At 37.1% G+C, this 25,658-nt stretch overlaps 6 protein-coding genes across 11 annotated transcripts in view; 2 read left to right on the forward strand and 4 right to left on the reverse strand.

Moving 5' to 3' along the window:
* Window positions 1-1,966: 1,966 nt before the first annotated feature.
* LOC100180710 lies at window positions 1,967-6,231 on the forward strand. The gene is made up of 6 exons (XM_002123084.3): window positions 1,967-2,079; window positions 2,134-2,186; window positions 2,274-3,730; window positions 4,137-4,324; window positions 5,438-5,649; window positions 5,824-6,231. The coding sequence occupies exons 1-6, from the start codon at window positions 1,982-1,984 to the stop codon at window positions 5,919-5,921; spliced, it is 2,106 nt and encodes a 701-aa protein (XP_002123120.1). The 5' UTR covers window positions 1,967-1,981; the 3' UTR covers window positions 5,922-6,231.
* Window positions 6,232-7,354: 1,123 nt separating this feature from the next.
* Window positions 7,355-11,696, reverse strand: LOC100183064 (tyrosinase-like). Of its 3 annotated transcripts, XM_026837253.1 has the most exons (10): window positions 11,518-11,696; window positions 10,907-11,067; window positions 10,446-10,640; window positions 10,003-10,196; window positions 9,644-9,758; window positions 9,395-9,585; window positions 8,991-9,262; window positions 8,644-8,799; window positions 7,893-8,309; window positions 7,355-7,828 (listed from the first exon to the last, which is right to left on the reverse strand). In XM_026837253.1, the coding sequence occupies exons 3-10, from the start codon at window positions 10,464-10,466 to the stop codon at window positions 7,494-7,496; spliced, it is 1,701 nt and encodes a 566-aa protein (XP_026693054.1). In that variant the 5' UTR covers window positions 10,467-10,640; window positions 10,907-11,067; window positions 11,518-11,696; the 3' UTR covers window positions 7,355-7,493. The 3 variants fall into 3 exon arrangements, with proteins under 3 accessions (XP_026693054.1, XP_026693053.1, XP_002123040.3); XM_026837252.1 differs by lacking the exon at window positions 11,518-11,696 and having other exon boundaries at window positions 10,907-11,268; XM_002123004.5 differs by lacking the exon at window positions 11,518-11,696 and having other exon boundaries at window positions 9,644-9,755; window positions 10,907-11,265.
* Window positions 11,697-11,968: 272 nt separating this feature from the next.
* Window positions 11,969-16,693, reverse strand: LOC100179963 (2-oxoisovalerate dehydrogenase subunit beta, mitochondrial). Its single transcript, XM_009862212.3, has 9 exons — window positions 15,741-16,693; window positions 15,358-15,444; window positions 14,803-14,996; window positions 14,128-14,297; window positions 13,853-13,947; window positions 13,477-13,574; window positions 13,123-13,230; window positions 12,974-13,060; window positions 11,969-12,719 (listed from the first exon to the last, which is right to left on the reverse strand). The coding sequence occupies exons 1-9, from the start codon at window positions 15,850-15,852 to the stop codon at window positions 12,579-12,581; spliced, it is 1,092 nt and encodes a 363-aa protein (XP_009860514.1). The 5' UTR covers window positions 15,853-16,693; the 3' UTR covers window positions 11,969-12,578.
* Window positions 15,901-17,519, reverse strand: LOC104266327 (mitotic spindle assembly checkpoint protein MAD2B-like). The gene has a single exon (XM_009862213.3). The coding sequence runs from the start codon at window positions 17,433-17,435 to the stop codon at window positions 16,725-16,727; it is 711 nt and encodes a 236-aa protein (XP_009860515.1). The 5' UTR covers window positions 17,436-17,519; the 3' UTR covers window positions 15,901-16,724.
* Window positions 17,520-17,709: 190 nt separating this feature from the next.
* Window positions 17,710-19,018, forward strand: LOC100182293 (superoxide dismutase [Mn], mitochondrial-like). Its single transcript, XM_002128454.4, has 4 exons — window positions 17,710-18,040; window positions 18,103-18,242; window positions 18,348-18,504; window positions 18,730-19,018. Exons 1-4 carry the CDS (start codon window positions 17,824-17,826, stop codon window positions 18,867-18,869), a joined length of 654 nt encoding a protein of 217 aa, XP_002128490.1. The 5' UTR covers window positions 17,710-17,823; the 3' UTR covers window positions 18,870-19,018.
* A 1,593-nt stretch (window positions 19,019-20,611) lies between these two features.
* Window positions 20,612-25,658, reverse strand: part of LOC101243296 — a 5,897-nt gene continuing 850 nt past the window's right edge. Inside the window, exons 1-5 of one of the 4 annotated variants that reach the window (XR_003396489.1) lie at window positions 25,010-25,130; window positions 24,531-24,676; window positions 21,488-21,563; window positions 20,983-21,165; window positions 20,612-20,910 (exon numbers count right to left, since the gene is read on the reverse strand). Coding sequence is in view for 3 of the 4 variants with exons in the window: in XM_004226693.4 (XP_004226741.1) it covers window positions 21,098-21,165; window positions 21,488-21,563; window positions 24,531-24,676; window positions 25,010-25,073 (354 nt within the window). In the remaining variant the exon portion in view is untranslated. The other 3 variants (XM_004226693.4, XM_026837257.1, XM_009862214.3) reach the window with 3 other exon arrangements.

Below are 25,658 nucleotides of genomic sequence, written 5' to 3' on the forward strand. Positions count from 1 at the left end.
TGTAGCTACGATTTGGTAAATTAGTTTATTCCCACAATCTTAAGCCCTTTCGTCGGGATTTTCGCCAGATTTCCCATCCGGATTTCGCCACAGTCCAACTAAGATTGTTTGAGCAGCGAAGCCGAACTTCCGCGCAAACAAGCCGCGAAAATCAAACCTTGTTTATATGACGTTACATTTGTTTATATGACGTCACAGTCGCGGAGGTACACATCGCCACCGCGTATTAAGCGACTCACAAGGCGTATTGTTCGCGCATAATGCTTTCGAGGGTCTGGTTTTTGAAACCTCGTTTCGATACAGATCTAAGGATAGTGATAGCATCCGTTTCTGTTGCCGAACCTGCCGTGATTGTTCACCTGGCGACTGTATTGTTACGTCACAGTCGCTATTGTTTCAGCCGCCATCGGAGGCTTGTAGTTGTTTGTTCGCGATTCCAGACGTCGCTGTGTTCCAGATCGATAAGCTGTAGATTACAGTCACTGTGAAGTCATAATCACAGAGCGCTGACGTGTTTATGCCCCACCCACACAAATTACATTTCTACAATTGTTATTGTTACGTCATAATCTTACCCATAAACCTCACCATAGGCATAAGGAATGTTCTTACGCGTACAAGCGTCCGCCAAATTCTATTTAAAATGGAAGTACTCTCACGAGGCTCGGCAAAGACACGTAGCGCCAACAGCTTCCTGCCCACCTCTAAAATTATCCGCAACCTATATCATAGCTAGCAAACAATAACCACCGAGTCTCGTAATCATGTCGTTAGGTGGCAATAACGATTGTTTGTAAATTTACCGCTATTTTGGGAAATCAGTTTCCCGCCATGTACGCCCGAGGTGGCTTACTTGCCGAAATAACTTATAAGCCACACATTTGTGGGTGTGGCTATTTCTTATATTCATATTTAGTGAATTGCTTAACATTTTCTATAATTATCAAGCGAATTTTACCTTAAAATAAGTATAGGCTAATGTTAGCGGTTTTACAGCAGTATTTTCTCAATATGTTTTCCCTTCACGGCCCTTTCTAAGTGAAGTTTGAGTAGACTGGGTTAAGATGGTACATTCTGTTTTATCGCTCTAAATTGCTGGTAGTAAACAAAGAATATTTACAGGGTCATATTATCGTACCCTTTTATACGACTCAAAAAAGAGCGTGGTAAATTGGTAAAAACACCATTAGTAAATATGGGCTATTATGTGCCAACAGTATCTATTTTATTTTATACTACTATGTAACACAAAGTCTATTGGCATACAATGTACGGTTTATAAAGTTACGATGGGCCCGCGCTTAACAAAATATATACAATTGCCCCGCATGCAAAGAGGTTGTGATATATATTATGAAAACAAATCAGTGACAACGTAAGGTGTGACGTTGCGGTCCACTACAGACGTTGATTAATGCGTCATACAGCGATTGTGACGTGGGAAATTGAAAAAAATCTCAAACGTCGCAACGTTAAGTCAAGTTGCGCTCACTGAAAGATGCATTGATTTTGCATTGAACGTTGTGCGTTTAAAAACACTTTATTTAAATAAGGGACACGAACCATTTCGTTTGGAATGGCGGATTAAATTTCAATTCCAAATCGATTACTTATCATTGGTCACGTGATAGAAGGTCGCTTGCCCGGTTACGCGGAATTTGCGCAACCTGGAAACGTCGGCATTGCCACGTATATATCTGTGCATTGTGACATCATACTGATGCTACGAATTCGGCAACTGCATTGTAGAGGTGAGAGAAACTTTTGCAGGTCGGAGTTATTTCAAGGCTGTGACGTCACTAATTGCGGTTTGATGACGTCATACTGTGAGTGCTAAAGTTTCGTCCGCTTACATGCGAATTTTTGGGCGAGTATTTCCGCACCTGCGAGGTCGGGGGTCCTAAGAAAACGATTTTAATTAACTTGGTCCTTGTATAAAGCAGTTTGTTTTCCTTAAACTGGACGACGATCGAAACATGCGATGGCTGTAGCAGAGAGAACCGTATCTTTGCTGATTTACGCTGGTTTGGCGTACATTGCCGCTTCGATTGCTAGCGACACGGTGCTTGCTAATAAAAGGTAATGTTTTGTGTAGCTTGTGTTGTTGCGGTAGCTTAACTAGTTGTGTTTCAGGAAGGTTACCGATTCTGATGAACAAAACGAAAAGAAGCAAGAGAACAAAGAAGGTATTTGGTTTATTACGTCATATTAACAACTATTATGACGTCATTATGTGTAATTGTCGTCTCTGACAGTCTGTCACGTTTAAATAGGTTTGAAAGACAGAGTTAACTCAATATCGCGAAGAATATCGACGACTGTGGAACGAATCATTTCAAAGGCTCGTGGTAGTAATTGTGACGTAACAAGAGACTGCGAGAATGTCACATGTGACGTCACAGACGCAAATAATCTGAACGTGGGGGAGCAACGCGATTTTAATTGTGACGCAGTTGAGAGATTCGAGTCTGTTGGAATCGACAGTTCTGTTGGCGAGGATTTAAAAACTAGAGTTTCGAACTCGGGAAGTGAAGCTGGTGACTATCCGTGTATGAGCGATTCATCTGATTTTGAACTCTGTTCGACCGAAACGTCACATTCAGAATGGACACCTTCCGAAACTGATTCGTGTGCGACCGATTCAACTGAATTCCCAACCAGTTCAAATAAAACGTCACAATCAGAGCAGTCACCTGACGTCACAGGGCCGCGGATGGAGAACAATGGGCGACCCATTTTCGACGAAGTACGGCGCAATCACGTGACGGGTAATCCAGAAATCGGCGACGACGCGAATAGCGAAGTTTCGACGCGAACTTCTCTTCATTGTGACGTCGACAGCGGCGGGGGAAAGATGGTTCGAGAGAACGACGATGACGTGGTGTATGAACAGCAACTTTTATCAATGGAATCTGAAATGTTGATAAACAATGGGATCATTGAAAGTGGGTTGCTGGTGGGAAAGGAGTTTGTGAATTATGAAGACCCAGGAATTCCAAGATCGCCCACCATGGACACGATCATGGAGGAAGAAGAGGAAGAGGAGATAAAGAAAGAGAATAACGGGAGCAGTAGTGAGGAGCAGAGTGAAACAGACGAAGCGTCTGATGATAATAGCCACTGTGATGTCATAATAAACTCGAGCACTGAGAATGTAACTGTTGAAACAAGCGACAATCACAATGTTATCGTTGACGTAACAGTGGCTGATTATCCAGCGCAAGGTGACGCAACAAGTCACGTGACCACCGTCAACCTGCAGTCAGCAAACGAAACAAACGATACTGTGACGTCACAGAGCGACTCATCCCCACATAATACGTTGGTTGTTTCCTGTAACGAACCTGCCTACGTCACAGTGAATGCGGTGAATGGTTATTGTGATTCTAACAATGCAAGCAGTTACACAGCGTTGGCAATGGGACAGATTTGCACCACAGACACCGAAGGACACGAAAACGCGAAAAGAGACGTGATTGTGACGTCAGAATCAAACAAGCAGAACCGTGACGTCACTACGGAAGCTAAAAATGAAATCGTGGAAGAAACACAAGAAGTTCTGGAAGATTCGAAAGTTTCGGACACAGATGTCGGATTGAAAGCGGTGGACCAACGAACCAATGACGTCAGTGATGATAACGTCATAGAAAAAACCGAAGATGTGAAAGAAGACGAAATTGTGATACAGCAAGAGACGAAAGAAACCAGTAGGACAGGATCCACTGTGAAGGTATATGGTAAAGTTTTTATGCAACTGCGCCTCGGGATGTTTACTAAGTCGTGACTAGACCGCGTACCACGTGACTGGAACCCAACCGTGCGTGACGGGATAAATTAACTTGCGGGATGTTTAATTAAGTTATGACCTCGCTAATACAACGACTGGTTTCACAACTTTTGATAAATTGTTCGCCGCGAGTGGTTACTCGATGTGATATGACGTGACGATGACGTATGCTGTGATTAATGACGTGTGAAGTGAAATCTTATGTGGGAATTTTTGATGACGTAAAATATAATTGATAATGTTTTAACTAGTATTACAATACTTTATTATTGGAATACCGCAATATAATATTCGTCTTGGATGACGTATAATGTTACGTCATTTTTTACAATTTGATATTTATTTTTAGTGGGGCAAAGATCACGTGATTTTAAACGGAAGTCGGTCACTAAAGGGCGCCCCTACCCTATGCAGCTTGAAAGTAAAGTTTTGGTGTTCAACAACAACAACGAATGTTGAAAATTGTTGCGATTTCGGTGTTCATGTAGGCACGGTGGAAGGACTAAGTTCAGATACATCGAAAATATACGTGAAAGTGTAAGTACCTATACATACGGGTTATTGTTTAAGCCTCAAGATTGTATTGCATCAATAGGAGTTTTGACTTGTGAGCAGTTTAGGTTTATTCTCATTTATTGACTCAGCTGTTACTGTATAAGACAACATGTCGCGGATTTTTTCAGTAGATACATTTCATGTATTGGCGCCACTGTATTCTGCCCGTGGTGCGTGTATTACATTTAAAACAAACAAGCTGCAACAGATTGCCATATAAAGACATTGCTTATTCGATGGTGGGTACGTTACGAGGAATCCTAGCTCCTCGGTCAATGTGGTCGTTTAGAAGCATTATTTGCATTATTAGGGTTCACCATGACCAAGTTATGCTTGGCTCGGTTGCAACGGTTAGGCGTCGACAGTAATATGTGTGTGCTGTTGCTGAATTAGGATGAAAGGTTAAATGTGTATCACTGTAACAGCTGCCGTTGTTTATTATTTGGTTGGTTTGGAAGGGTGAAGTGACATCGGGTGTTTTGTTATGTGGCGTCGTTGAACGAAGTTATTTTCATTGCATGCGCCTTGAGGGATTATTGTGGCTGAGGACGCCGAATTGGGATTACTACGGTATAGATTAAAGAGATATTGTTGCATACTTGGTATGCAATTTGAAATAAAACAGGAAGTATTCCTAAATTCCGGGTTTAGGTGTCTCGCACCAGGACAGGGCGCGAGAGTTTATTCCTTTATCGATTGGCTGCTACTTTACATGCTGTTTTGTATTGAAATTAGGTTGGGCAAAAATTAACGTTATATAGCCCAATATACAAAACGTGCATGGGCGCTGTTTCGTTATATAGCCCAATGTAAACGTGTATGGGCGCTGTTTCCACTGATGACGTCATTAACATGACGTAATTAAACCAATAATAAAATAAAACCGGTGTGGTTTAGTCTCATTGTAAATATATAGTAGGTTGATCGTGTATATGTTCCATGATTTCGTTTTCTTTTATCGGGACAACTAGAATATTTTAAACTATGTTACCGTATATGCTCAAGACTCTAAAAGGGCATTGTTAATTATTTAAAAACACGAAAAATAATTACAATATCCATCTTACCCTACAATACTTTATATTAAATATGCAGAATACTTGAAGACCCGGACGGTAACTCACCAAGAATTAAAAAGAAGACGTCACCTAAAAAGCTGACGTCATCAGTGAGGTATGACAAAGAGATAACCCTGCGGAAAGTTCCCCAACCCTTGGTCACTCGTGGGCGACTCTTAGTGGCAGTTTGGTCGAAGTCTGTGAAGAAAAACAAAAAGATTTGTGACGTCGATATTGATTTTGGAAAACGTAAGATAAACATATTTTTTTATTTTTTTACATCAAACAGCTTTTTCGAAAGTTGTAAAGCGCACGATGCTGTGTAATACATAAGGTGCCTGTGGTATAACGTCTGCCGTTGCCCGGCCGCAAAAGGTCTCAATCATTTATCAAAAAAACAAAATCGTTCAAAATATTTTTCAGAAATTCGTTTTGGAGAAGAACGAAGTGACGTCATGACACTTTCGAAAAAAATCACCACGAGTCAATCGGGTGTGGAAGCCATCCTTTATTTATGCTGACATGCTATTATGACGTCATATACAACAAACAAATGTCTAAACACAATGAACTCGATCGACACTTTTCCGCGTTTAATTAAACCACTTTATTACTTCACAGTAAGAGCATTATTGTTTTGAAACAATCGGTTTGAGATAATTATTTCCGTTCGTGGTGCTACATGTGACGTCATAATCATCTTTGTTTTAATTTCAACGTAAGGATAATTCCCCATTGTTCCTTTTTAATTGTTCGTCGCGTTATTAATTAAACGATTATTGTTGAACAGAAACGTTGCGGGTTCGCCAGCTTAAAAGTCCGAAAACATAATTTTGTGTTTTGTGAGTTTACTTGGAGCGAGGTTTATATACTTGTATAGTAGGGTGGGGAAAGATAGGACATGCTTTTATGGTTCTCTTTTATCGTTCCATTTGCCAGTAAACAAAGAATATTTATAGAATTATATTGCCGTAGCCACGCGACTCTAAAAGAGCGTTGCTAATTGTTTAAAACACGACCAGGAAATATGGAATTTTGGTGCTAACGGTATCCATCTTACCACACAGTACTATAGTATAGAATACTATATAGTATAGTATGCTTGGTAGCAACAGCATTATAAATTTCTAAACCGCGAAACAAGTATAAAATAGCTGTAAAACCACCTAAAACCAATTCTCTCAAAGCATAAACCAGTACGGCTAGATACACGTAGCATTGCAAACAAACAATCTTAACAGAAAAACCCGGCTTATAGGTTACTAGAGGTCATATGAACGAGACGATATTAAATTTAGAAACATGATATCACGTGTGAAGTATTATAAATAAACTTAGGCTCAATTTTGTTTTTATTAAGAGTTTATCAATACTTGTATTTTAATCTGAAAAGGAGTGTTTTGCTATGACCATTATAAAGATGTAAATAAACACAAAGGCCAACGCCTTGTTACAGCACACTTGTATATCTGAAATATATCACTGCCCGAGGTGTTTCTACCGAACGACTATTTACATCACATTGAACGTAACATGTAAATGTGACATTGACGTTGTGGTATAAACAAATGCATCTCCGTGGAAATCAGTAACAAGCTACTGTTATGGGGAGAAAAAATTTGTATGCAAATGTTACCGCGATAGTTTTCGAACCCACGCAAACCTCAGCGGTATGTATTGGATTTACATATTCCTTTTAAAATGCAATGTGTTTTGTTACCTAACGCACCCAGAAGACCGTTGTTTATATGGTGTCTTACTATTCTATGTATGTTAGAACACATTTATACTTCATTGATAAATGACGAAAAATTATAACGGCGGACTATTGGTATAAAACTCCGTACCACCACCTAGTGGACGGTTGAATCAATGCTTCGCTTTTAATAATTTAGACAAAATTATAAACGACCGAGCTCTTAATGCGTTGGAAAGGTTTAAATAAATACTCCCATAGAGTTGCACAGAAGTTTTTATTCAGATTCAATTTACAAGATAAAACGGGAAACACTGAAAATAGATATATCTCCTAAAATGATCAAGTATAGGATTCTGTTACGCATTGATGTCACCAGGAATAGACAGTGACGTCATCACATGTAGGTTTTCGCTTTCATCACTTTTCCCTTCACTATGACATCACTTTTGGTCTCCAGAAGCGCGACCTCCTCCCCATCTTGCATCCCGTAGTCATAGCAACAACGACACGTCATAGACGAACAGCAATGACGTTTTCTGGATCTTCGAGAACGACAAAGACAAGCGAACGCCCACATCGCCGCCATTATCAGCAAACAAACGATCACGAACCACGTGACTTGACGTGATGTCATATTCCGAATCGCTCGGGCCAAGTTCACGAACCAGGATTTCACTTTCTCCCACATGGTGGCGGTAGTGGGTAACGTAATGACGTCAACGGCTGCAGCTTAAAAATTAAAACAACCAATATTATTTCCCTTTTAATTTGTTTAAAACTCGGAGTGACTCACCCTTATTTTCGGCCACCAACATTTGACTTTCGCCTGCAGTGAGTACCACGTTAGGGAGATTCCCTTCTAAAGTGAACCCACCTTCACCCAGAGGGCGGGACCGGAAGTTGCGTTGAGAGTTTCTACTTCCGGCGAAACGAGACGCGGCCAATTTTGAACCCACACCCGCAGAAGAAGCGCGAAATAAAAATTTGGTTCTAGCCGAGAATTCACCCGTCGGCGGGTCCGTGACGTCATCAGCTAACCCGTCACCGCTCGCCACGTCGTTAATGACGTCATCAACCATGTAATCGTATACGTACCCGAGCCGAGTGGAGGTAGCGAAACCCGCTCGGTTTCTAACAAGCGGAAAGAAGGGAACCATGAAGTCATCGGCTCTGTGACCTAACTGTACACCTTCTGTGACGTCAAACCGGCCTAAAAAAGATAAAGTTTGTTTTGATGAAGCAGCGTCATATTTTTAAAAGTGAATAATTTTATAACTATATAGTTATCCAAAAGCACAAGAAATTGATATTTTATATTTGGATAAAAATGATCGTTTAAACGCATACATTACAGTGCAGATATAGGACTTATTTAAGCTTAAGTCTGTTTTATGTATATACATGACCACATAATGTGCTTGCAAACAGTGGTTTTAATATCAAACATTAATAAAAAAAATGTTACCATTTCGCCAACTATATAGTGGCAAAGCTGCACAAGTATAATTATTTCTGTTTAAATGCAAAATTTTTATAAATTTTACCTTGAATGCCTCGCCTTCGAAGCCACAACTCATACAAACTATCTACGTAAGCATGATGCAGCACAAATATGGGATCATTTGCTGACGTAGCAACTTCAGACATTGTCCCATTCATAAAAAGATGAACCGCATTGTGGAGATAACTCTTGGAAGGATCTAAAAAGTATAAACATTTTAATAAAGTAGAAAATATACAGTAGGCTGCGACATGGTCGTTGTTTTCATTATCGTTCCAATTGGTAGTAAACGAAGAATAAACACATGTCTATTTTACCTAATCTGAACTTCGTTACAGTATTCAAAAAATTTAAAACAAATAAATGTTATATTTATGTTATTGTGCTCACCTGCGACACCAGTGGTGGTATTAGCAAAACCTTCAACCAAATTCCGGAAACTCTGATTCGCAGCTACGTCATAATCATCTGTGTCGTAAGCTGTTGACATTACTATGACGTCATCGACCTCCTGTGACGTAGGCAAGCCAGAAATCTTGGTAGGATCGTAGTTTCCTGGACTCCGAAGCAATGGCCCCTCCGATGCCCCTGTACATTGGGACCCACCTTCAATATAATCGTTTCCTTTGGAGCAAATAATCTCCCATTTTGAAATCGGGGACCTAGAAGGTAGTTCACGAAATAAATTTAAGCCGAAAGATAAAACAACTATAGCCAAATCATAAAATCCCGAATTGGATAAATCAATATTTAATGAAAATTAATTTTCATGATAATAATTTAATGTTTCCTACCCCTGGCTGATAAGTGTTACGTTATCTGCGTCATTTCCGCCCATCATTACGTCATTGCATACGTCACAGTCCTGATTATCTCGCCAGTCCCAATAAGGAATGGTAAAAGTGACGTCATTGGCGACTACGTCACGCAGCTCTTGTTCCCACTTAAGCAGGTAGTATCGATGCCAAGGAAGAAAAGCTGGTCCCTGTACGACGTAACAAGGATCAGTGTCACGGGATATATCACGGGTGACGTCATAATACCTCATGAGCGTAGTCGACGTCAGCAGTGACGTCAAGGTTGACGTTTTCATTCAAAAGTTCGCGGACGAGTTCAGCTCTGTTTTCTTGAGTTATATCTGCGTCAGGGAATAACCTGCTGACGAACGATTTTTTTACTTTAATTATTGCGTAGAGAGGGTTTAATAGACGTTATAAATATAACACAAGTGTTCTGTTTTTGGACAACGCTTAAGTGCCCACTGGGTTGTGAAAATTACCGATAAGTGTCGTACTCAACAGGGACACACACGCCCACAAGCAGCATATTCTCTTGCATATGATGCAGTGGCGCTAAAGTTGAGTTTGTGACGAAAGCAGTCGGTTTTGTATAATGACGTCACCTGTTAATGACGTCATCCTGAAAGACTAAGTTATCCCTTGAAACGTAAGCGTGCATCCACACGAACAAGTTGTACACAGAGATATTAAGAAACTCCGGAGCTTCTCCAGCAAGGATCCGATCGTATGACGTCACAAGTATGACGTAATTTTTGCTCGTGACGCGTTTTGACTCGTCAAGAATTGTAACGAATTTCTGCAGAAAAAAGTTTTACAATCAGAAAATACATGTAGTAGATTGGGGGAAATGGGACACCTTTAGCACATAATATCCAAATATCCTGAACGTGTTTTAGACAATTAACAATGGTCTATGGAAGTTGTAAGGACACAGTTTTATGATTCTTTGAGCGTTTTTTGTGTCCTACCAAATGGAACGAGAAAGCAAAATGAAAAGATGTCCCATCTTTCCCCACAATACTATATATCAATTGACTGGATTTACCTGAATATCCGTCTTATCCATCGACGTAAAGTTTCTTCGGATCCTAAGGGCGGATCTGACGTCACAATTATCTCCTTGGTAACCTGCCTTGCATGACGAACAATCTAAACCATCGAAGTTACCATAACAACGACACGCACGATCGTAAAAAGCTCGCGGCCAGAATGCTCTGTCGTCCAAAAGCAATTGGATTGTCTGCATAGAAAAAATGAAAAACTGTATTAGATCCTATACAATATAAAATTAACATTCAATACCGTATTGCGGGCAACAGGCCACAAGAGTTTTGGAATATTGGATATTCAATTAGCGTCTAATCACAAATGCTATTATATTTATGTGACGTATAAGAGAAGCTATTATGCCTATATTCCGCGAGGTATTTATTGGAACATGCAGACCAGCTAGGGGACCTGGGATATAAGAGTTATACCCTATTGTACAGTATTTCGCCTCAATACCTCATTTCGTGTTAGGTCCAGTGGTGCCGTGTTGATTGGCGAGCATATTCCTCTATTCGAACTTTCCCCGCATTTTGAATCGTCGGTGAAAGTTGGGCAACACTCTCTTGCTCGCAGTGATTCCGAATCCGTGCACCTCCTTGGAAATTGAGCGTACGCAACTGAGATAAACAAGTACACTGTAAACACTGTTAAATACATCTTTGGAAGTGCTAGACAAATGTGTGAACACAAGACATAACTTGTGCCTTATATACCATCTGATTTTACAAATGCATTCAGTAATCCTTATTTCTTATTCCTATCACGAGTTGCGTGTCGGGATTAGCTTTATGGAATTTAATTAAAATGAAACGTAAAGGAAATGGTGGATTAATGAATCTCATATGCAAGGGTTAACGTTTCCTATTTATTCGATATGTAAATCATGTGAGAAACCTTGTAGTAGCATTTTGAAAGTGAAATAATTACCTTCATCACATTGTAGTATATGAGACGGTTTTGGAATATTAGGCTATATTGGTAGTGTTTTATCAGTATACTACGGTTATTGCACTGTTAAAAATAATAGTTTATTAAGAAGAATATATGTATGTCGGAGGCAGAAATACCTTTAAGTTCAGATCAATGAGACGACGACCGTCTCGAGAAATTATTGCATTGAAACCAGGCGAATACGCGTGCCAGTATTTTTGTAAGTTTCAGAGACTTGGTTTAAAATTATTTCGGCAGTTCAGTTGATTTCTGCAGAAAAACATTGTAAGCGAATGATTATAGAAGTGGCACAGAACAGGTTAAAACAAAAGCAAATCTTATAAGACATTGACGAATACTTACGTTTCTGTTGCTGCAATAGAAACCGGTTTACTAAATGTTGAATATTACAATTAAACGAGATAAGACAATATTAACTTCGTTGACATATTTCAGACTACGATATACTGTTGACGCTACAGTGTTTCATATCCGTCGCGTACAGGGGTTTCACTGTATACAGAGAATAAACAGCGGCAAATAGGAACTGGTAATTCTCAAAAGGCAAAATACTTCTACAAAGTGACATTCGGTCTTAAAACACAATTCGATTTATTGAAAGAAACGCAATTTTCCTATTTATGATATTTTAGCATGGTTTGCATTCAAAAGCTATAATTTTTACCAGAGTCCGTATATAAACATGTTTATATACGGACTCTGATTTTTACCTTAAGCATTAAGTAATGGTAAAGTTTTTTTTTATTTTACCATTTATTTACCGTTTTATACCGCTAGAATAACTTTAAAACACACCTATTGCATATGCGGTATCATTATGTATAAGAATATGTAAAAGCAATATAAATATATACTTTCGCACACGCTGTTTATAAAAGTTATGTTTTTACTCCCACAAAGACCGAGGTATAATGACAGTGGAAAACATAAATGTTTGTCCTTAAAGGGGTTTTAATATCCCATTTCTTTTCCACTGTAATAACCACCGTACAACTAAAAAATGAAATCCTAAATTGTGGTACTATACAAAATGATTGGTCCTATACGAATATATTGTTAATGACGTAGGAAACTAGCGCGCGTCACGCCGGATTTCAAAAAAACTTGGGCAATGATTTGATTCTATAAATAAAACGTTGTGTAGAAAGTTAGGTAAACGCTAGAAAAAGTTGAAACATCAGTAGTTAACGACGTTTTTAACTGCCTGGAGACACCGCCATTTGTCAGGCATGAAAAATGGTTCAAGGACGTGTGGAAACGGAGTGTCGTAGCCGCATACTCGCTCTACTGGAGCCTCTAGGTTCAAGAAACATTCTTTCTGTTTAAAAAAATACAAAAGTTAACAATTGTATGCCAGTTTGGTTAAGTAAGCAAGCTACTAAGCGCCGTGGGTTCAAAGCTCGGTACTGCTGGTTAAAGTGCGTGATTTATGTAATATTAATATACTATATTGTAGGCTAGTGTTAGTATCATACATTTAATTTCATGATATTGTACTACGGGTAATTCTGTAAATACTCCTTGTTTAGTACTCAATGGGACAAGAAAATAGGTTGAAAACAACGCAAATACCTGGATAGTCGCGGCCACTTCACCAGCGAAACCACCAGTAACAGGAGATTCATGAGTTATTACACAACGTCCTGTCTTTGATACTGACTGTAAATAATAAACAGCAGTAAATATAAAACAGATATTGATATAATACAGAGTTACAGTACTGTGCAAACTGTATCTGCATCCCATGGTAGTATGGTTACAAGGTCAATCACTTCACATGAGATGCCATCCTTGGCTGCAAGTTCAGCTACTTCCTTTAATACATGAATCTGTGAAGAAAATTAAGATTATCAGGTAAATTGGGATGTTTAAATACAGTGTTTCACATAATGTGCATGTATGTACATTTTCAAGTTCTAAAGTAGGTGTGTTTTATGTACCGGAGACACACACTGTATTCAAACACCTCGTGCTCTCTGCCAAGTTATAGCAAGGGTGTCTTCTTATGCACCAGACACACATGGTATATCCATACACCTCATGCTCACTGTCAAGCTGAGCATATATATTCTAACCTGTGTTCCATAACCAATAAGCGTGACATCACTTCCCTCCCGGAGAACTTCAGCTTGAGATAAAGGGAGGGTGTAATCACCAACCGGCACTTCTTCCTCTGAAAGAAAGGTGGACGGTCAAAGCAAATAGAAATAATAACTAAAATTCTTTACGAAAATAAAAAGATTGCCATTTTTCTATGTTTTTGGTAAAGTAGCCAAAACTTAAAATGTATGTATAAATACACGATTTATAAATATTTGCCCTAATTTGGACACAAAAATATACCAATGAAAATCTTTATATACTTCTAATGTCTACAAAAGTTTTTTTATGTTAAAAAGCTGATTCTGAATTTGGATATGGGCTACACAATTAAAGAGATTTTAAAACTACCTGCTGCTCTGTAAAGAATCTTTGGTTCAAGGAAAATACAAGGATTATCATCTCTAATGCAAGCTAACAACAATCCCTTTGCTTGGATTGGGCTTCTGTGGAGAAAAATTAATAATTTAGAACAACATAAAGATAAAACTGTGGCCATTGGTTTTTTAACCTAAAACTATTCAACATTTATTTAGAAGATGACTGGTTTGTGTCTATTTAGGTTAAAAAATATAAATAAAACAACAAAAAATCAAATTAATCAACACCCTAGGGGCCACACAAACCTTGGTATTACTACTTTAAGCCCGGTGCTATGCGCAAAATATGCTTCAGGTGTTTGTGAGTGATACAACGCACCATGTCCCACAGCACCACACGGAGTACGTATTGTTAACTTTCCACATTCAAACAAACCTCCCGATCTGTACCGATATTTTGCTGCTTCATTTACAATCTGGAAAAATAATAAAAAATCTTTTATTTGTCTTTTCAGTTAGAGTAAGGAAAATTAATGAAATAAAAAAACAATGAAAATGTGGAATAATAATAATAACTTTTATTTGTCTCTTCGGTTACAGTAGCTAAGAATAAGAATGAAAAATATTGAAAAGATAAGATATAAGGACAAATGACAGTCGTTTAAACATTCTTCACAATGTTTTTTAATTAACTTGGTCACACATGTTTCGCAGAAAATAGATATATATTTATAATTAATCAGGGGAGCTGTCAGTCCTGTGACATAAAAAGTTAGTGAGATGTGTACATACCGATATGTCAATACGACAATACATGACAGGAAATAATTAGTATTTATAGAAATTTTAACCGATTTGAAAAAATATGAAAGAAGGTATTTATGAAATTATTATTATGAACATTTAAATGTAAACTGTTTAATTCCATTCCTTTTTTAATAGTTACACCATGATACCTATATTTGAAAATATTCAACTGACCTGGTCAAAAGCTGGCAGAATATAATCAGCAAACTGGATTTCTGCGATCGCTGTAGAACCGGCAACTGCTGCTCCAATACCAAACCCTACAATACCTTGTTCACATAGTGGAGTATTGAACACACGATCACTCCCATATTTCTCACGTAGACCAACCGTGCAACGAAACACTCCACCGAATGCAACATCCTCTCCTGGTGTTTAATTGATATTATTAATATACAACAATGCATATATTATGTCAAGTAATAATTCATTTAGAGAATGAATATTTTTAAAGTAGTAATAAACACTGGCTGAAGTGTTCTATTTAAAAACATGAGACATGTTAATACCTTTTAATATTTTCAATGCGTTTAAAAATACACATTACTAATATATCCCTGTGACAGTACAACAGGTTTAAGAACACTCTTAAGGATTATTTTATCTTTAGTTAGCGATTATTTTATCTTGTGCACTCTATTTGGGAATTTAGATCACTCCCTAAAAAGATATTAAACAGTGTTTGCAATTCTTCCAACATTTTTAACCAAGTTTAACTTTTAAACTTACCAAATATGATGGCAGTTGGGTCATTTTCAAGACTGATGTCCATTGCGTTTGTCAACGCTTTGAGGTAATTCATATTTTCAGTTGGACCTAATGACAAAATGAAAACACCCATAAAGTAAAATCCTATTAGTATTTGCAAATAAATTCCTTGGTCAGTTTTAATTTATATTTTATTATTTTATAATGCTGTGCAGGCATGGAAAAATTGAGATAAAATCAGATTTATCTTACCAAATTTCGGAGGTAACCATTAGTAAGTACCTTTTTTATCTTATTATTTTACATAACATACGTGACGGTTCCCTAATGCATGCGTGTTTTGAACGTCTGTTTAAAATGAAGTTGTAGACCATGCTTATATTTCATGCGTTTAAACTACTAACCTAAATTTGTTGAGGGATTGTCAGGCTCAAATTTAAAATGCATCAATCTTTTGGCCAAAGACTTTGCCTTTAGATTTGAAAGAATGTTTCGGGATTGTCGTAGAAGAGACATGGTGTTGAAATCAATACAAGAGAAGCTATGAAACCTAACTCGATTCTAAAGAAGGAACCATAACATCAAATTGAACACACAAGTATAGATTTGTCTTTTTTCAATGAAACTCAAGTTAAATATTTGAAAGAGTTGCTGAAACAAAGATGCCAAAGTACAGAACCGAATAAAAGCCAAATTCGAAATATTACATGAAGTTTTTGTAAAAGTAATGAAATGATGTTTTTAAATTACAGCACATTCACGAATTGTTGTTTAAACTTTGTATCCGATGAGACTCTTCCTTCCGATGATTTCCCCAATGAAGAACCACATGCAAACTTCTGTGAAGACGAGAGTGTTCTGCCAAGCTTGCTTCACTGATAGACCCATCACCTTCCCACTTGTGATGTTGGCAATTGATTTGCTCGCGATGCCGACAGATTGCCCAACCTCAGCTGGAGTCGGAGGTCGTAGTTCAACTTTCGCGAATTTCCAGAAGTTTTGCAGCTTTGGGGTTGAATAAGCAATGCCTGCTTTGGTCCAGATGGGAATTTTGCCGATCAGTTTTGACATTTTCAAATTTTTACTAACTCTGCAATGAAAACTATAGAACAAAATCTGAAATAGTAAAAGAATGTAGGTTAGTCTGAATGGAAATAAACCAATCCTGGTTTTTTAAATAAAAATGTGCAAATCGAAAGAACAAAACAAGCTAAAATAAGAATAGCAAAACAGGAAACTGCAAGTTTCAACAAAAGATGATTGACAAATAGGCACTGATCAATAGTACCATAAGACAGATTAAAATAAGTTTGCAGCAAATTCAGCAATTGACTGGAAATGAAAATTACAGCAATCGCAGACTTTCAAGGGTATTTATTAAATTGCTGCTATGAATTTTCAATATTTTCCAATATAAATAACTGTATACCAAACCCTGAAGAATTAACAATAGATTTTACGGAGGAAAGCTTTGATTTGTTTTCATCTTTCTCGCATTTTACCCACAATAAACCAGTGCCGTCAGTCGAAAACAAGTCGGAGCTTGGGCATGAGGTAACATACACTTTAACTTGGAATGAAGTTGGCAACTTTGTGTCATTATCAGCTCTAACATAAGTGACTAAATTAGTCAGCACCGCACGAAATGAATGTTCAACATTTATAAAAAATTCATCAGAACTTTCCTGTGGTAACTCTCCAGATAATTCAAATACAAATTGTTCCAGCACCGTCAATGAACTTAAAAGTAATAGTACTACACGTTTTACAATGCCTTGGTCGATTAAAGGTTTAACTGAAGTCATAATACCAGCTATGTACAAGTTCAAAGGCGGATAACATGACATGAAAACGGGAATGTTGTATTTTTTGCGAGCAACGAATATATCCCACGGGTAAACTTGTCTGGAGCGTAAAATCTGATGAAATGCAACTTCTAAAAACTCACACGTTACATCACCCGTCAATTTTTTTCTTTCGAATGTGTGTTCATCTTCCACTGTTGTTGAGTCTTCCGTGGTCAATTTACACACGCCAGCAATGGTCTGATTTTCATTTAAACTATCTTCAATGATTTCACAGTCGATATCCTCATTCATTTTACCCCTAGTTCGTGCTTTTTTAGCTTTAAAACACAGCAAAAATTCATTTAAATTTAACCTTGGGTCATCGAAATGCAACGCAGGTTACTGGTATATAATATTTCTATTATAACATTTGCCGAAAACACTCGTCATATAATTTAGATTTATACAAAACTAAACAAGAACCTTTTATGCAATCACACAGCAACCAAAAAATTACTTGATTTAAAAATAAAAACTATAGTACATTTATAGTAAATATTTTCTCTTTGTAAAACACGTTTATTATCCGCAACACAGAACACACCTTACAATTGTCGAAAGTTCCGGGCGCTGGTTGAGTTTGTTTTGATTTTTGCACAGTACATGTGTGGTTTGTTTTACAAGTAAAGTTCGTACAAGTATGTTGCGATTACTGTCATCACGTTGCACCAGCAAGGTAGTGCCTGTGTGGGCTTCCCGAGGAAAACACACCTTACCAGATTTGCCATACGATTATAGTGCATTAGAGCCTCACATTTCCGCTGAAATCATGGAGACACACTATGCAAAACATCACGCTACTTACGTAAACAACCTAAATATTGCAGAAGAAAAACTGCATGAAGCTGAGGCAAAAAGTGAGAGAAAATCACTCCCTAAATACAGAGCTTAAACCTGACTAATATTCTTGTATTTCCAGATGACATCTCTTCCATCATTTCTCTTGGACCTGCACTTAAGTTCAATGGTGGTGGACATATTAATCACTCAATATTCTGGGAAACTTTGTCCCCAAATGGTGGATCTGAGCCTTGTGGAGAACTGAAGACAGCTATTGATGTAATATACTCTAAAATGTGTTCTTAATTGTTGGCTATCTACATTTTCACTATTTAGAACTCAATGTGTTTCTTAAGACCTCTTAATAATATCTTAACTTTACAGCGAGATTTTGGCTCATTTGAAAATTTAAAAGCCAAGCTCACAGCAGCATCTGTTGGAGTTCAAGGTTCTGGCTGGAGTTGGTTGGGACTTGACAAAGAAAAAGGTCAATTACAGGTCGTGGCTTGCCCAAACCAGGACCCTTTGCATGCAACAACAGGTAAATATAGAACTTTAATGGAAATCTGTCACATGTACTAAGAATTTTCCAGAAAGCTAATAATAAGATATTAGGGCTTTATAGTAACCACCAGCACATGCATGTAGTGCCGTAGTGGTAAATGGAATTCTTAATGTGTCTGTCCACCATGCAACCCCAGGTTCGGTGCCTATTATCATCTTTATATATCTAATATGAATTCAAACTGTATATTGTTATTTCCAGGTCTTGTCCCACTGTTTGGAATTGATGTATGGGAGCATGCATATTACCTTCAGTATAAAAATGTGCGGCCAGATTACATTAAAGCAATATTTAATGTGGTGAACTGGGAAAATGTAGGAAAGCGTTTCACCGACGCATAATCTACATACTGCTTTACTTATATTTGATCATGTGTTATTCTATTGCATTCTGCTCTGTGTGGAAATTGTAAAGTATAATTGTTCATAAGTTCAAGAACACAGCAGTGGTTAGTTTGGTCTATTATCAATAAATAATGTTTTAAAACGTGTGTTAATGTTTAAAACGTGTGTTAAAAAATCATGTACAACAGATAGAGCACATGTCCAGCCCAGAGTTTTAAATTTTCCAACGTTAAGTAGAGAGTAGGTGACCAACATTAGTCAAGCCGCATGCAACTTATAACGATATTATTAGCCGCCTGATTGCGCTAGAGATCGAGTGTCCAAACATACATGATATTTAGGGTGACTGTTAATTTGAACAACTAGTCAACTTGAAACCTGAATTTTGTAACTTATGCCCACTGCAGTTTTTGTAAAACATCAATACTAATTTCTTAACTAAAGTAACATATAGTCCAGTCATCTCTGTCTGTCTATTACCAAAACTTCTTACTCTCGCTACTGTAATAGCACTTGAACTCATACGACTTGCATTGTGATTAATCAATAACATGACCTGGCAAGTAAGTAGCTAATACACAACCGCACTGTAACAAGACAAAGAGAGAATTGCTATTCGTGCGAAAGGGTGCGCCGAGGCAGGAGCAAAGTTCCCAACAGCAGCCACACACGTGAAAAGAGTTACCGAAACTACGGCTTAATTAAATACCTGTATAGGGTTTGTCCATTAATTACTCAGATATGAACAAAACTAAAATATTTGAACCCCTAGAATGAATGGAACTAACGTTGTAAAACACCTAGAGTGAATGGAACAAGAAACATGGATAAAACATGAACAAAACATGGGCAGAACACGGACAAAACATGTAAATAACATGAACGAAACATTGACATTGAGCTGCTACAATTTCTGTATTTTATTTGTCACATTAACATCTTTTAAGTAGGGTCAGGCTCTATAACGCCAGAGTAATAACAGCAAGACAAAATAACCAATTAAACAAGTACATCAAAAACTTATCTAAAAACAGCTGCGACCATTACAGGCTTGGATAGATTAAAAGTGATAGTTATCTCATAATGGCTGCCATTCGGAAATAACTGTGATGTAATCGCACTTCAAATTCTAATATTACAAATTATCCAGCGTGTAAACATATAGTTAATGTAAATTATTAGGCGTTACTCTATAATTGATAGGTAACAGCAAGAGTGCTGGTATGTTAAAGGCTTGTGCCATGACCATGTACAGTATTTTCCCAAGAACCTGAGACAAATGGTAACCAAGTGGGTGTAATAAACTGTAAGATGTCACGGACGTGCTTGATTTCATGGTTCGATAAAGGAGTTTAAAATTGGAAGTAATGAATTCAGTATTTTGGTTTCCAATTACCCCCAAAAAAAGATAAAAATATCCGATACAAATGACTCAAGACAGCACGCGGGATTTTTGCGTTGGTGCACTTGTACCACTTGGTACAGCCTAATTTAATTATGAAATGTTTTGACGACACAAAAGCCGAAAAAAACTAGAAAAGCTCTTTTATACGTCAATGGTAAACACTGAAACAGAAATGATTGACGAAGTATTTTCTATCTTGTTTACGGTAAAGTTACAGTTCTGGCATAGGATAAATCCATGGCGCCCTCTATAATAGAGGGCGCCATGGATAAATCCCAGGTCCCATGCGCTGTCGTGCCTCGCTGTCGAATCAACCATATTATGGCAAACAGTATACTGTGTGAGTTGTGCGAATCAAAATGTATTCTTGTACAATTATAGCAAAGATGCTTATTGGCAAAAGCAGGTAGAAAATAAAAGTAAGCATAAAGGAAATGTACAAACTAAAATTAAAAGGTCATGGCTGACTAAAAAAATAATCAGTTTTAATGATGTTTGCCTAAGTTTACGGCTTTAAAATTATATGACTTGTAGCCCTGACATATACCTCACGGTAAATAGCAGTGATTCATTGAAATTTCATTTAGTGCGACAGTGCTGCTGGCTGTTAATTTACAACAGTTTGGGGGAATTCTGTCCCAAATCCTATGTAGGCTGCAGTTCCCATGGTGTGCCTCGCTGTAGGATTTCACCCATATAAAATAAATTACAATACCGAATGTCCGAACCAGTCAGGTTAATGAAATATGATTTTGATTGAAAAATAAAGAATGCATATATATATATGTACAAACTGACATATGACACTTTTAATAGATCTTTACAAAGCCGATGCCCACGAGACCTGATTACTGCATTTCATTACAACTCGGCAGAAAAGGCAACCAACTGCAAGAAAAGATAGCGTTAAAGTTTCTCATTTTATGTTGCCTATTTATCCTCGTGTGAAGGGCAATGACAGTCGTTATAACATAGGTGTTTTGTTCCTCACTCCTTGTTCGCGCTTACGAGTTACCCCGTATGTAAATTTATGTGTGGTCAAAATCCGTAACCTTTGAGCCATTTTGCTGAACAAAGTATGAAAAGGATACTATTAAGCTCGTATTCGTATTTATAGTATGATAAGTATTCTGGACAATTTTTTACACGAATGTGTAAACTATCAACCCCAATAAGTGATTCTAAAGAAGCTTTTTATTTTATTACTTACATGGCCGAGTTTTCTTCCCGCAGCTTTTCATCCTTCTAGTATAGATGTCGTAGGCGCACTGCCCTGTACAATTTACCTAAATAACAAAAACATAATTTTTATTTATAGTAGGGTGGGGGAGATGGAAGAGCTCTTTATTATAATTTCTCGTCCCATTTGGTATAGCAAACAAAGAACATTTAAAGAATTACTAAACCCACAACTCCCATACACCGCGGTATATTGTTTAAAACACGGTCCGAATTTTTGAATAGTATGTGCTAAAGACGATGTCCCATCTTTTCCATCCTACTATAGCGAAGACCATGTTATTAAATCAACAATGAGAAAAGAATCAGCAGCAAAACGACAGACGTAAACACACTATGGATAAAAAGTGTGACAAAGAACGCCAGTTAAAAAGCGTGGATGTTGCCAAGAAAGTAAACAGACTGCAGAAGTGCATATGCCTCGGGCTAGTGTCCAGCATGCGTGCTGGAATTCGTTAAAAACCGAGAAATAAACAGAATAATGTCATATTTTTAAAACTGACCTAACCGGACTTTTCGTAGTATCGCTCAAAAACACAAAATAACCCAGACGTAAAAAACATATAATTCTTTCATATCCGAATGGTTTCTAAACCTTAATTTAATCCGAAAATGAATCAATTGACTTAAAGTTAATTGCAGTAATCCAGGATAAGAAGAAATATAAAACACAACGAAAAAAGGATTCAAACTATTTTTATGTCACATATACACCTGCGCGTCATGTTCATATAGTTGAAATTTCCAATGATATACTTTGACAAACTGGACCAAAGCGAACTAAAAATTATTTGCGCAATAAAATTATAAGAAAATATTACGTGTTCTATCGTTTTTTTTTTTTATTTTAATGTTCATACTATACAGCAACTATTATAGTAGATTTGGGTAGTATGATTCAAGTTTTATTCTTTTTTTCCCGTTTAGAAGTAAACAAGACATATTTAATTACAGAAATATACGACCGTATCCTCGCGAGTTTAATATACAGCGGCACAATTTACAAATATCACTATTGTGTGCCAACGGTATCCAATTTACCACACAATACTATTTAACTACGTTTTACAAAATACGAGCGGCCGTGTCCTTTAGGCCTTGTGGCCCACGCACTTTTAAGTTACTCAAAAGGAAACCCATGTTAAAAATAGGTATATATGCTAACAACATATTGCGAGGAAATACGCCTTTTTACACTTCTAGGTCAAACTTAAAAGTAAGCCAACCGGTATGCGTCATTGGGGTATTTTAGTCTCCTACGTAAGAAGTAAATCGTTTTGCCAAAGCAGGAGGATAAACATGGAATGCAAATGACGTATTATTACAGTCGCATTTTCATTGAAATTGATGGCCTGTCGTGCGGTTTTTTTTATTAGACTTGTGTTTCTTCATTGATATTTTGTTATCAGGCTTTCTTGATCTAATTACAGTTATAATATGTGGTCTCATAATCGTATAAGCGTGCATAAAGTCTGTGAAACAAAACAGTCGTTTTATAAAGATGTGGCTGACCCGCCCAGCAAGGATATATAAGTAGGATGGGGGAAGATGGGACACCTTTTCATTCTATTTTCTCGTCTCGCATGGTAGTAAACAAAGAACATTTGAAGAAATATAAAACCGTATCCTCACGACTCTAATAGTCCGTTATTACTTGTTTAAAACATGGTCAGAATATTTGGATATTATGTGCTAAAGGTGTCCCATCTTTCCCCACACCACTATAGTTATTGTTGTTATCTCATATGCATATTGTATTTTTCAATCGTTGTTTAACACTATACGCCAACAAGTTTTAGTACTTAATTAGTTTTATGTAGAGCTCATTTACTGCGAAGTGTTTGCCTTTGGTTTACTAATATACCGCCTGTTAATAAATGCACAAAGGGTAAGGATATAAAATGTTCCTCCTTTATCGCATTCATCGTATACCACAACATCCCGTGCCTGGTAAACATAGAGATCACCTAAAGGCATTGAATACATATACTTCTAAAACGTTCATGTACAACCTAACATACCATAAGTATATCACCCTATAATTACCAAGATCAAATTATCAAAACAACGGAAATTAGTAACAATACGATAGCTGTACTAACACAAGACAAAAAAAGTTTTTTTAAAACATTGTTTCAAAAGCATGGATGGAACCCATCAGAAAGTAACTAAGTGGGGTATTAATTCTATCATTATATAAAAACGCAGGTACTTTCTCCTATAACTCTATATTCACAGCCCACCGGTCATTAGTAACAACATATCTAAATGTACTTTAAAACGTTGTAAGTTTACACATAGGTGACGTACTGTTTACACCACAAAGCGAAATGACCCGTAAGAGCGACAGCGCTATAGTTTTAGATTTGCCGTTAGAAATTCTGCGACAATTTTTAGACAACTAGTAATTTTTTGGAACTTTTTTGGTAAAGCTTTTTAATCGAAGAGTTGAATGAAACGTAACAGGCTTTTGGGAATAAATAGTTTGTATGCTTATTCCAAACGAAGCTAAAAATAACCATGGCGAAGTCCCACAGCACGCCGCAGACGAAACGTTAGTTTGATTTATGCCAGAACATTATTTCTTGGACAATCTATAAATAATTTACCGTTAACTCGTCGCGCGGGTAAATACAGCGTTAGAATTGGACGAAATATTTAGAAAACAAAAAAAAATTATATAGTCGGATGGGAAAGATGGGACACCTTTTTATTCTTTTTTTCTCGTCCCTCTTGGTAGCAAACTAAAATCATTAAAAGAATTATAAAACCGTATCCTTACAACTCCCATAGATGTTAAAACACGATCAGGTTATTTTGTTATTATGTGCCAAAGTGTCCCAACTCCCCCACCCTACCATATGTCATATAAATAGGCCGCAATTTTTGCTTTAAAACTTATTATAAAATGCGTGTCTTATTTAACTCCGCGAAATACTGTTTTAGTATATATAGTAATTAAAATCCGTATATAAACAATGATATAAACAACCTAATTCATTCAAAATATTTACCGGGAATCTGATGCGAAAGTAACGCACCGCATCGCGGTGGTGTAGTATAACGTGTATACTGGTGGTCGACTGGATAATATTTGATGTCAACAGTCTTCTACGCAAACCGGAAAGGAAACGAATATCTCTTCTGTGTGCCGGTGATGCTACAATTGTAAAGATGATAAGTTTATTTATTGACAGGTTTAAAAACGATATTATATAAGAAGTTTCTTTTTTCTGTTTTGTAAAGGAGGTTTTATAAGGGGTAAGAAGATACATAGTTTTTTTGAGATTTTCTTTAAAAGGAACCGATTAACACGTGTAACTAAAAACGTATGACAAGAAATCAAACTAAACCAGCGAACAAAAGGGTAATTAAAAATAACGACAGTCGGTAAAACACGCTATAAAAAATACTACTGAAGCAAAAATATCAATTGTGTCTGATAAACCTCTATCTTTTGATGCATAAACGTGTAATAATTCAAGAATATTACCTCCTTCAGAAAGGCGCATCTCGGTGAGCAGAAGTATTCCAAGTAAGCAAACAAACTTAAACATGTTTCCTATAAAATTGGACGTCGAACCTCTGCTGTTCTGTAATAAGTAAATTTTAGAAACTTTCACTCAGATTTATAAAATGCAGAAAGTGAGCAACTTAATATATTCAAATATTTTACAACAACAGAATAAACTAAACTTCAAACTTATACTTTCTTAAAAATTGAACGTCAAACGTCTTCCTTCCAAGAACTAAACTTTCAGAAATTTCCGCAAAGATTTATAATACGCAGCAACAGTCCATATACAAATATATGAAAACAACAGCATATATTGAACTATCACGTCAACCTCAAACGACAGTATCTCAGGTCACTTTTACCATAACCGCCAACGACGATGCACACAACCGAACTGAAGCGTTCACACGAACCACTGCTCTTATGTCAATGTTATAAATTGCAGGGGAAATCCCGTAAACTCAACCGTGACCTGACGGGCAGTGGTTACAAAACGGAAACGACAAGTTTACTCAGATATTGTAACTTTTGTAACAGAACCTCCATTTTTCTATGTTTAGGCTGATCTATATATATATATTACTGTGGGGTAGATAAATAATGTTAGACAATATTGCTCATTTCC

This window comes from Ciona intestinalis, chromosome 12, assembly GCF_000224145.3.
Source record: "Ciona intestinalis chromosome 12, KH, whole genome shotgun sequence".
In the NCBI taxonomy this organism is placed as follows: Eukaryota; Metazoa; Chordata; class Ascidiacea; order Phlebobranchia; family Cionidae; genus Ciona; species Ciona intestinalis.

What these genes read in the sequence shown, in the direction of transcription:
- LOC100182293 (XM_002128454.4), top strand. Translation starts at nt 17,824, where the DNA reads ATGTTGCGATTACTGTCATCACGTTGCACCAGCAAGGTAGTGCCTGTG. An exon ending in GCATGAAGCTGAGGCAAAAA is followed by an intron (nt 18,041 to 18,102) that starts GTGAGAGAAAAT and finishes TTGTATTTCCAG; the next exon opens with ATGACATCTCTTCCATCATT. An exon ending in AACTGAAGACAGCTATTGAT is followed by an intron (nt 18,243 to 18,347) that starts GTAATATACTCT and finishes TTAACTTTACAG; the next exon opens with CGAGATTTTGGCTCATTTGA.
- LOC100180710 (XM_002123084.3), top strand. Translation starts at nt 1,982, where the DNA reads ATGGCTGTAGCAGAGAGAACCGTATCTTTGCTGATTTACGCTGGTTTG. An exon ending in GAAGCAAGAGAACAAAGAAG is followed by an intron (nt 2,187 to 2,273) that starts GTATTTGGTTTA and finishes ACGTTTAAATAG; the next exon opens with GTTTGAAAGACAGAGTTAAC. An exon ending in GGACAGGATCCACTGTGAAG is followed by an intron (nt 3,731 to 4,136) that starts GTATATGGTAAA and finishes ATTTATTTTTAG; the next exon opens with TGGGGCAAAGATCACGTGAT.
- LOC100183064 (XM_026837252.1), bottom strand. Translation starts at nt 11,107, where the DNA reads ATGTATTTAACAGTGTTTACAGTGTACTTGTTTATCTCAGTTGCGTAC. An exon ending in TGGACCTAACACGAAATGAG is followed by an intron (nt 10,641 to 10,906) that starts GTATTGAGGCGA and finishes TTTTCTATGCAG; the next exon opens with ACAATCCAATTGCTTTTGGA. An exon ending in GTTGGTGGCCGAAAATAAGG is followed by an intron (nt 7,829 to 7,892) that starts GTGAGTCACTCC and finishes TTAATTTTTAAG; the next exon opens with CTGCAGCCGTTGACGTCATT.
- LOC104266327 (XM_009862213.3), bottom strand. Translation starts at nt 17,435, where the DNA reads ATGAATGAGGATATCGACTGTGAAATCATTGAAGATAGTTTAAATGAA.
- LOC100179963 (XM_009862212.3), bottom strand. Translation starts at nt 15,852, where the DNA reads ATGTCTCTTCTACGACAATCCCGAAACATTCTTTCAAATCTAAAGGCA. An exon ending in CAATCCCTCAACAAATTTAG is followed by an intron (nt 15,445 to 15,740) that starts GTTAGTAGTTTA and finishes TTTTGTCATTAG; the next exon opens with GTCCAACTGAAAATATGAAT. An exon ending in TTATTGGTTATGGAACACAG is followed by an intron (nt 13,231 to 13,476) that starts GTTAGAATATAT and finishes TTTTCTTCACAG; the next exon opens with ATTCATGTATTAAAGGAAGT.